Source organism: Suncus etruscus, chromosome 1, assembly GCF_024139225.1.
Source record: "Suncus etruscus isolate mSunEtr1 chromosome 1, mSunEtr1.pri.cur, whole genome shotgun sequence".
In the NCBI taxonomy this organism is placed as follows: domain Eukaryota; kingdom Metazoa; phylum Chordata; class Mammalia; order Eulipotyphla; family Soricidae; genus Suncus; species Suncus etruscus.
This window is the reverse complement of record NC_064848.1, coordinates 114,128,107-114,139,069: the sequence shown is the minus strand read 5'-3', so window position 1 is coordinate 114,139,069 and position 10,963 is coordinate 114,128,107. Positions and strand designations below refer to the sequence as shown.

The window sequence follows — 10,963 nt, the reverse complement described above, 5'->3', positions numbered from 1 at the left end:
CATCCTTCTGCATGCAAAGCAAATGCCTTACCTCCATGTTATCTCTCCAGCCCCTAACAATTTTTAACTAAAATGAGATTAAAAATTATTTTATGATGGGGCCGGGCGGTGGCGCTAAAGGTAAGGTGCCTGCCTTACCTGCGCTAGCCTAGGACGGACCGAGGTTCGATCCCCCGGCGTCCCATATGGTCCCCCAAGCCAGGAGCGACTTCTGAGTGCATAGCCAGGAGTAACCCCTGAGCGTCACCGGGTGTGGCCCAAAAAAACCAAAAAAAAAAAAAAAATTATTTTATGGTAGGGAATTACCATTGATAATAGACATGATTTCAGAAATATATGCTGTACTTTTCATTTTATTTTGGAGGTGGTTTGGGCTATACCCAGGGTGGGTATTTAAGGATTTGTGCTCAGAATGACCACTGGCAGTGCTCCACAGACCATGCATGATATGAGTGATCAAATCAGAGTTTACTTCTCCTCTCCTCTCCTCTCCTCCTCCTCTCCTCTCCTCTCCTCTCCTCTCCTCTCCTCTCCTCTCCTCTCCCCTCCTCTCCCCTCCCCTCCCCTCCCCTCCCCTCCCCTCCCCTCCCCTCCCCTCCCCTCCCCTCCCCTCCCCTCCCCTCCCCTCCCTCCTCTCTCTCCTATTGGGACGGTTTCCCATTCATCTTGATTCAGGGAAATTTTAGTGCTGCTTCTGTCTGAAGGAGCACCCTTCTGTAAGCCTTGCTTTTTCTCCTGTAGGCTGGCAGAAGACAGTGGAGCAGCCCACACACAAAACTACCGTCTGTGCATGGCTGAAGACGGTGGTGATCTTATAGCATCCTGGGCACTTGACGTCCATGAAGTAAGAGTTGGGGCTCTGCACCAGCTGCTTCTTCTTGTGCTTCCGCTTCTCCTCCTCCGGAGAGGGGAGAAGGAGATCCTTGGCGAGAGAGATCTGCACTCTTTTTTTTTGGGGGGGGTGGTGGTGGTTTTGGGCCACACCCAGCGATGCTCAGGGGTTACTCCTGGCTGTCTGCTCAGAAATAGCTCCTGGCAGGCACGGGGGACCATATGGGACACCGGGATTCGAACCAACCACCTTTGGTCCTGGATTGGCTGCTTGCGAAGCAAATGCCGCTGTGCTATCTCTCCGGGCCCTAGATCTGCACTCTTAAGTCTGAGTCACATCCCTGAACTTTTTTTGTTTATTTGTTTGTTTTTTGTTTTTGGGTCACACCCAGCAGCGCTCAGGGATTACTCCTGGCTCTACGCTCAGAAATCGCTCCTGGCAGGCTTGGGACTATATGGGATGCCGGGATTTGAACCACCGTCCTGCATGCAAGGCAAAGTTCTACCTCCATGCTATCTCTCTGGCCCCATATCCCTGAACTTTTATAACTTAAAAAAGGGGCTGGAGGGCCGTAGAGATAGCACAGTGGTGTTTGCCTTGCAAGCAGCCGATCCAGGACCTAAGGTGGTTGGTTTGGATCCCGGCGTCCCATATGGTCCCCCTGCCTGCTAGGAGCTATTTCTGAGCAGACAGCCAGGAGTAACCCCTGAGCAATGCGGGTTGTGGCCCAAAAACCAAAAAAAAAAAAAAAAAAACGGACGGGGGGGGGGCAGAGCCACAGCGTAGAGGGTTTCATGTGGCTGATCCTCAGTCAATCCACAATTTAATCTCTGACATTCTATATGGCCACCTCAAACCTTCTAGGAATAATTCCCTAGAGTAGAGCCAGGAGTAAACCCTGAGTACAGTTGGGTGTGGCTCAAGAAAACTAAAAAGAAAAAAAAAAGATGGTGGTGGAAATTGTTGTGCTTTGCTTGTTTGGGTGATCATAGCTATCTGGAAATCAGTGGAAGATGAAAATAACTTTAATAGAAAATCCATGAGCTGCTAAAAATGGATTTTTAAAAATGGGTATATTTGGGGCCAGAGAGATAGCATGGGCGCAGCAGTGCACAAACATTGGAAATCAAGCAGGAACAAGAAACTTCCTAAGGAGAGGGCCCCTGGGAGACTAGAGCTCTGACTTTGCATACCTTCTCTGTGAGATGGCATCAGGATTTGAGATCCCCCGAGTTGCTGAATTAGGGTCAGCTCTGCTGTCTGTGATCTCACATCTGAAACTGACTGCCAAGTGCACCCAATCTTCTGTGTGTAGCCCCACAGCCAGTGAGTGTGAGCCTCAGAATTGAAGGGCGGGAATGAAAAAACTGAGTTCCTGAGAAAAAATAATTGCTGGGAACCGTGTGTTTACATTAACTATTCACAATGGTGACCTGCATTTGATTTTTTTGGCTGCACCCGGTGATGCTTAGGGGTTTACTCCTGGCTCTGCACTCAGGAATTACTTCTTAGTGAAGTTTGGGGACCATATGGGATGCCGGCAATTAAACTTGTGTTTGATCACGTGAAATGCAAGGACCTTATTTGCTGTACTTTCTCTTTAGCCCCTATGACCTCCATTTGTTAATGGTTTACTATGTTTAATAATTTTTTTTATATCTTCATTAGTTAGGACAGGACTTTTGTGATCCTATTAATACAAGTTTGTCTGTTGGAAACTTGACAAATTAGGATTTGGACCTTAAAATCATTAAAATAGGGGCTGGAGAGATAGCATGGAGGTAAGGCGTTTGCTTTGCATGCAGAAGGACAGTGGTTTGAATCCCGGCATCCCATGTGGTCCCCCGAGCCTGCCAGGGGCAATTTCTGAGTGTAGAGGCAGGAGTAACCCCTGAGCGCTGCCGGGTGTGACCCCAAAACCAAAAAAAAAATCATTAAAATAGAGACTGGAATCATAGTATAGTGGGTAGGGTGTTTGCCTTGCACGTGGCCATCCCGGATTTAGCACTTGCAGTCAGAGAGATTCTTACATGTGAATGATTATTAAAACTTTAATATTGGTTTTGACCCAATTTATTCAAAGAATGTTTTCAGGCTGGAGAGGTAGCCCAACAGGCAGATCATATGCTTTGCATTCAAGAGGTTTGAATTTGGGCTAGGAGTGGTAGGACAGGGGATAGTCATTTGCTTTCCCATTGCTAACCAGGATTCCATTCCTAGCATCTCATGTAAGTTCCCTAAGCACAGCCAGGAGTGATTCCTGAGTGCAGAACAAAAAGGGTTCAGTTTAGCCCCCTGAGTACCACCAGTAGTGGTCACTCTTCCCTCGTCCCCCAAGCACTGAAGTGGGAGTAACTAACTCCAGTGCATAGAACCTTTGATATGGCAAAACAAAAAAAAAAAAGTTTAATGTCTTTAGATAATTATAGATTAACAATATCTACCGAGGGCCCGGAGAGATATCACAGCGGTGTTTGCCTTGCAAGCAGCCGATCCAGGACCAAAGGTGGTTGGTTCGAATCTCAGTGTCCCACATGGTCCCCCGTGCCTGCCAGGAACTATTTCTGAGCAGACAGCCAGGAGTAACCCCTGAGCACTGCCGGGTGTGGCCCAAAAACCAAAAAAAAAAAAAAAAAATCTACCGAAAGAAAATATTTTCTGGGACCAGAGAGATAGCATGGAGGTAAGGCATTTGCCTTGCATGCAGAAGGATGGTGCTTCAAACCCGGGCATCCATATGGTCCCCTGAGCCTGCCAGGAGCAATTTCTGAGCATAGAGCCAAGAGTAACCCCTGAGCGCTGCCAGGTATGACCCCCTAAAAAAAATGTTTTCTGGGGCCAGAGTAATAGGGAGTTTACCTTGCACACAGTCAGCCTACGTTTGATCTCAGGCATCTCATATGCCCCCCCTGAGCACTGCCAGGAGTAATTTCTGAGCACAGAACCAGGAGCAACCTCTGAGTATCACCGGTGTAGCCCCCCCAAAAACAGAAAACCTGAAGCTTAAAAAATGCAATAGGACACCTGATCCCCTTTGTATAAAACTGATCATGTCATTTTATTAAAAAAAATACAAAAGCGGAAAGGGTTGCTATCATATAATATATTCAAAATGAATAAGATAAACATGTAATCATGGAAATTTTTGGATCCTGATTGCAACAAATCTGTGCCCCTCCCATCCCCCCAGCCCCCAAAGTCAAGATATTATTTTCTCATGATGCAGCTTAAAAACCTTTAGGGACGTGAGAGATAGTATACATTCAACTTAAGGTAATTGTTTATTTTTAGTCATACCCAACTTGATCCTCAGGACCTGAACACCCCAGGTGTGATCCTTGAGCAGAGAGACAGGATTAAGTCCTTAACACTTCTGTGTATGGCTCCCTCTTCTAAATCCCTCTTCTAAAATTCTCTAAACCTAAATGTAACACAGTAGTTCAGGGGGCTGGAGAGATAGTATAGTGTGGGGTAGGGTGCTTCCCTTACCTGAGCCGACCTGGGATTAATGTCCGGAGACCCATATGGTCTCTGAGCTTGCCAGGAATGACTCCTGAGTGCAAAGCCAGGAGCATTGGTGGTGTGATCCCACAACAAAACAGAACAAAAAGTAACATAGTTTAGTAAAACTTCATGAAGAACCTTACTAGGGTACTTTTGACTGTTAAAAACTTTAATTGTTAGGAATCGCACTTGGGCAACCTGGGGTTATGTGGTATATGGTAGCAGGGTTGGAAATCTGTTCTTGCACATAGAATTTATATGCTTTACACTTAAGCTGCATCTCTGGACTCACTCTTTTAAATGAACTGTAGTGAATATTTGACATGATATAACTAACAGTCAGATATGAATTTAACCAGTAGGTGGCAACAAATCAATATCTGTTTCTAAGAACACTTTTAGGAAAAATAGGTACATTTGATTTCTTTCACAAATATTTTGTGCTTATACTATTAACATGTTTTTTATGGCCAGAGCAGGTAGGGCATTTGCCTTGCATGTAGCCGATCCAGGACTGACCCAGGTTTGATCCCCAGCATCTCAGATGGTCACCTGAGTCAGCCGGGAGCGATCTTTGAGTGCAGAACCAGATAACCCTTGAGAGCGGCTGGTATGTGCCCCTCCCAAAAAAAAAACCCCAAAAACACCTTAGAAGTAATTTGTATGGTACAGTTGTTTTGGTTTGCTACAGTATTTTAAAAATGGATTTTTAAAGTTGTCCTGTAGTTGTATTTTAAAAGCTATTATATGGCTTGGGGGCCAGAGAGATAGCACATAGGTAAGGTGTTTGCCTTGCATGCAGAAGGATGGTGGTTCGAATCTTGGTGCCCTATATGGTCCCCCGAGCCTGCCAGGGCCGATTTCTGAGCGTAGAGGCAGGAGTAACCCCTGAGCACTGCCGGGTGTGACCCCCAAAAAAACAAAACAAAACAAAACAAAAAAAAAGCTATTATATGGCTTATTATCTGATAGATATAAATAATTGTGATTTTTGTTTTATTTGAAGTAATTTTTATTATACATAATAAAAAGTTTTATACTTAAAAATATCTCCAGAGTTGGGGCTGGAGAGATAGCATGGAGGTAAGGCGTTTGTTTGCCTTTCATGCAGAAGGTTGGTGGTTCAAATCCCGGCATTCCATATGGTCCCAGGCGTAGAGCCAGAATTAACTCCTGAGTGCTGCCAGGTGTGACCCAAAAAAAACAACCAAACAAAAAAACAAAAAAGTATCTCCAGAATTAATGTAACTGTGGTTGAAGAAATAGGAAATGATCAGTGTTTATCGGTGGGGGTTACTCCTGGCTGTCTGCTCAGAAATAGCTCCTGGCAGGCACGGGGAACCATATGGAACACCGGGATTCGAACCAACACCTTTGGTCCTGGATCGGCTGCTTGCAAGGCAAACGCCACTGCCGCTGTGCTATCTCTCCAGGCCCGGGGGGTGATCTCGATCACATAAGCCAAGTAGTAACCCCTGAGCATCACTGAGTGTGTCCCAAAAAACAAAAACCAAAAACCAAAAACAAAACAACACCAATAAAAATCCCCAAAAACAAAACTTGAGGCCTGAGTGATAGTATAGTGTATAGAGTATTTAACCTTGCATGCAACAACCTGGGTTTGATCCCTGGAATCCTGTATGGTTTGGAGTACCTCCAGGAATGACCGCTGAGTGCAGAGCCAGAGTAATCTGGTGAGTACTGTTCGGTGTGCCCCAAATCAAACAACCCCAAAAAACAATGTTACTTGAGAATAAATTTCCAATATAACTTGGTACAATATATTGCTGGTTGAGGTGTTATGGTATTATGTATAGAACTTGTACCTTAGCCTTTAATGATGCTGATTCTGGGTTTGATCCCCAGCCTCCTATCACCCCCCTAAGTCCACCAGGAGGGATCGTTGAGTACAGAGATAGAAATAAGCCCTGGGCACTGCTGCCCCCCCCACCCCCAAATACCTTTCAGAACCCCAAACCAAGTAAGTTTTCATCAGGCATTAGAGAGTACTTCTGATAATATCTTGCTTGTGTATGCCTGATTTCCCTGGCATCTCTTGAACACTGGAGTGATCTCTGAACACAGAGCCTGAAATAAGTCCTGAACACTTCTGTGTGTGGCCTAAGAACCAAAACAAAAATAGAAAGCATAAAAAGCTAACTATCTGCATGGAGGTAGGGCATTTGCCTTGCATGTAGAAGGATGGTGGCTCGAATCCCGGCATCCCATATGGTCCCTGGAGCCTGCCAGGAGCATTTTCTGAGCATAGAGCCAGGGAGTAACCCCTGAGCGCTGCCAGGTGTGACCCAAAAACCAACCCCCCCAAAAAAAAACCAACAAAATAACCCACTATCTCTGAATAAATAAAAAAAATATTATATATACAAACCTAGTGTGTCCTGGGGGATAGAACCCTGATTGACATTGTCCAAGGTAAGTGCCCTACCTCCTATAGATATATCTGGGGCCCCTGGGTCAGCCTTTACAAAAACAAAACCAAATCTTTTTTTAAATGATATACACTTTTTTCTTTCATACTTATTTATTTTTTTAAGGTAAACACCGTAGTAAAAAATGTCTTCTTTTTTTAAGCTCCTTGAGCTATATGGAATTTAATATAGAACATAGTGAGGGGGCCGGAGAGATAGCACGGAGGTAAGGCGTTTGCCTTTCATGCAGAAGGTCATCGGTTCAAACCCCCAGCATTCCATATGGTCCCCTGAGCCTGCCAGGAACGATTTCTGAGCGTGAAGCCAGGAGTAACCCCTGAGCACTAGCCAGGTGTGACCCAAAAACCAAAAACCAAAAAAACAAAACAAAACAAAAACAAACCATAGTGAGGCATACTGCAAAGTAATAAAAATACTCAGGTCTAAATTACATTATTATCAAGTCATTTTCAGGCATAATTATTTGTTATTACTTAAAATCTGAAATTTAAAGTTGGAGGGTGGAAAGGGGGAGAGGAGAGAGAGAATGTATAGTCTTACACCTAGCCAACCCCACTTAGATTTTGTAAGGATGCAGTGGCCCATTATTTTGATCATTGCATATTTTGATCATTGCAACAACTTGGCATGGAAACATTTAAGAAGGGAAACTTTTTTTTGTGTGGGTTTTTTGGGGCCACATCTGGTGATGCTCGGGTTACTACTGGCTCTGCACTCAGCAATCGCTCCTGGCAGGCTTGGGGGACCACGTGGGATGTCGGGAATCGAACCCCAGTCTGTCCTGAGTTGGCCATGTGCAAGTTAATGCCCTAACGCTGTGTTCTCTCTCTGGCCCCAAGAAGGGAAATTTTTTTTTTTCGGGCCACACCCGTTTGATGCTCAAGGGTTACTCCTGGCTAAGGGCTCAGAAATTGCCCCTGGCTTGGGGGGGACCATATGGGACGCCAGGGGATCGAACCGCTGTCCTTTCCTTGGCTAGTGCTTGCAAGGCAGACACCTTACCTCTAGCGCCACCTTGCCGGCCCCAAGAAGGGAAATTTTTATTCTGTTTGTAGAGATGCTGTTTTAGACTATAACTTAAGAAGACACTACTGTTTTTTTTTTTTTTGTTGTTGTTTGTTTGTTTTTTTTAAGGGGGTGTGGGAGGTGTAAATCTAGCTCTGCTCCTAGTTTACTCCTGGCTCTGTGGAGCTGAGGGATCATTCATTACTATGCTTGGGGACCCTGTGGTGTCAGGGATTGAATTATAGTAGACAGTCTTCATCTCTTAATTTTCTAGCCTCTTAAGATACTGTTTTAAAATTGAGGTTATGGGGCTGGAATGAAAATACAATGGGGGGTAGAGTGCTTGCTTTGTATATGCCAGACCTGAGTTTGATCTCCAACGGCCCATATACAGAACCAGTAGTAAACACCTGACCTCTAGGTCAACACCCCCCCAAAATTCTATTTTAGTGTAATAATTTTTAATATTATGGTAATGTGAATATATAACAATCACAATTTAAAGTATGTAATTTTTGAATCCCATAATTAATACCCAAAGAGTCATAGAAAATATTTTTATGAGTTTTTTGTCATTTGTTTTAAATTCTTTCTTTCTTTTTTTTTTTTTTTTTGGGCCACACTTGTTTGATGCTCAGGGGCTACTCCTGGCTAAGCAAGCGCTCAGAAATCGCCCCTGGTTTGGGGGGGACCATATGGGATGCCTGGGGAGCAAACCTTCCTTGCTAGTGCTTGCAAGGCAGGCAGGCACCTTACCTCTAGTGCACCTTCAGGCCCCATTGTTTTAAATTCGAAACTTGAGGCACTGCCATGCTTATACTTAAGTAGATTTTCTCTTTTGTCTTTTTGGCCACACCCATTGGTCCTCACTGGTTACTCCTGACTTTGCCCTTGAATTATTCCTGATTGGTTTGGGGGACCATTTATGGTATCTATGATCAAACCTGGGTGGCTGTATGCATGCAAGGTGCTTTCCCAACCGTACTATCTCCCCATACCTCATTATGAGACATTTTCTTTTTATTTATTTATTTATTTATTTTGGTTTTTGGGTCACACCCAGGAGCGCTCAGGGGGTTTACTCCTGTCTCTATGCTCAGAAATCGCCCCTGTGCAGACTCGGGGGACCATATGGGATGCTGGGATTCGAACCACCGTCCTTGTGCATGCAGGCAAACATGCTACCTCCATGCTATCTCTCTGGCCCCATGATGAGACATTTTCAGTTGGTTTAAAGTACTTTCTCTTTTTTCATTTGCTGTGCTGGAGATCAAACCTGGTGTCATGTATACCAAGCATGTACTTTTCTATTGAGCTACATTCTCATCTAAGTGCTTTTTTTTTTTTTTTTTTTTTTGAGGGGGGGCACACCCAGAGGTGCTCAGGGGTTACTCCTGGCTCTGTCTCAGAAATCACTCCTGGCAGGTTGGGGGACCATATGGGATGTTGGAAATGAACCCACGTCCATCTTGGTTGGCTACAGTTCTATCTCTTAACGCCCTACCGCTGTGCTCTCTCTCAAATCAAAGTGCTTTTTTTTTTTGTGGTTTTTGGGTCACACCCGGCAGTGCTCAGGGGTTATTCCTGGCTTCCATGCTCAGAAATTGCTCCTGGCAGGCACGGGGGACCATATGGGACGCTGGGATTCGAACTGATGACCCTTCTGTATGAAAGGCAGAATGCCTTACCTCTCCATGCTATCTCTTCGGCCCCCAGTCTAAGTGCTTTAATGAGGAAGTTCAAATCCTTCCAATATTTTGTTTTGTGCTTGTCTTGAGTTGGGCATTTCATAAAGGTGAACTATTTGGTGAATTTGGCCACATAGTTTTGGAATCACTATGGAAAAGATTGAGTGGAACCAGTTGGATTATTGAGTGCGAGCAAGTAGGGTGCTTGCCTTGAGTGTGGCCTGAGGCTGGGTTTATCATTGGTGCCTCGATATAGTCAGTTTCTTGGCACTGCCAGGAATAAAGATCCGAGGAATAAGACCCCCAAAACACAGGCTGAGTGTGGCTGAAGTCCCCCTGTTGGGGGAGGAGGGTGGGAGTTATATTTAAGATATAATAGGGGGCCGGAAGGTGGCGCTAGAGTAAGGTGTCTGCCTTGCAAGCGCTAGCGTGGATGGATCGCGATCCCCCGTCCGCATATGGTCCCACCCAAGCCAGGGGCGATTTCTGAGAGCATAGCCAGGAGTAACCCCTGAGCATCGAACGGGTGTGGCCCAAAAACCAAAAAAAAAAAAAAAAGATATAAATTGACATAGTACTTATTACATGTAAGTAAAAACAATCATTCCTTGTGGGCAAGAAACACTGTTGTCCCATGTTCTGGGTAAATTTACTAGTGGCAGTATTATCTTGTATTCTTGTGGTGCTGAGTAAAAGTAAATGAGAAGAAAGACCTCAATTGTTCTTAAACTTTCTGAACAATGCCAGTTAGAATTGTATTTGCATTGAGAAACTGCCACTTGAAAAACAGGCTGACTGGAATGTCTGTAGGTAGTTGCAGATTTGCTTGCATAAAAGCAGGGCAACTGTTTAATTTTAATTAAGGCTATATCCTATTTTAATAACATCAAAGAGCTTTTTGGTAGGTATTAAAGAACAGCTCTTTTTAACTTTGCCTTCTATTTGCTGTTGGAAATGTAGAGGATGGAATTTGTTGGCTGCCACTGGTGGTGGCATTGTACATGTGGGCATTAGTCCCAACTTTCTTCCCAGAAGGTCTTGTTTCTTTTTGTTGTTTGTTGAATGTTCAGGTTATGTTGTTTGGAGGCACACAGGACTCTGAACCATTGAGCAGGAGGGCTTTAAGGCCACCTCATAGTACTCAGTCCAGACAGCTTAGTGCTGGGGGAACCTGAGAATGTGCAACTGAGACCTATTTGTGCTGCGGCCCCCAAGAGGACCACCCTGGCAGTGCTTGAGTATGGGGATGAGGATGGAGATAGGGACAGTGATGTGATGTCTTGAATTAAACTTGTTGCTTCACTTCCCAGGCAGGTAGGTACTCAGCCTCAGCCCCTTGAACTATTTTTGTTTTTTGGGTTTTGGGCCATACCTGGCGGTGCTGGGGTTACTTCTGGCTCTGTGATCAGAAATAGCTCCTAGTAGGCTTGGGCGACCATTTGGGATGCTTGAGGATCGAACCCAGGTCTGTCTAGGTGGGCCAC

At 44.8% G+C, this 10,963-nt stretch overlaps 1 protein-coding gene across 1 annotated transcript; it reads right to left on the bottom strand.

Moving 5' to 3' along the window:
• Nucleotides 1-642: 642 nt before the first annotated feature.
• On the bottom strand, nucleotides 643-8,571 carry LOC126014191 (40S ribosomal protein S27-like). Its single transcript, XM_049777546.1, has 2 exons — nucleotides 8,548-8,571; nucleotides 643-937 (listed from the first exon to the last, which is right to left on the bottom strand). The coding sequence occupies exons 1-2, from the start codon at nucleotides 8,569-8,571 to the stop codon at nucleotides 683-685; spliced, it is 279 nt and encodes a 92-aa protein (XP_049633503.1). The 3' UTR covers nucleotides 643-682.
• Nucleotides 8,572-10,963: the final 2,392 nt, after the last annotated feature.

Bases quoted from the DNA above. Each gene is read 5' to 3' on its own strand.
- LOC126014191 (XM_049777546.1), bottom strand. From the start codon at position 8,571: ATGGGGCCTGAAGGTGCACTAGAG. The intron at 938-8,547 runs GTAAGGTGCCTG...AAAAGAGTGCAG, and splicing joins GGCCTGAAGGTGCACTAGAG to ATCTCTCTCGCCAAGGATCT.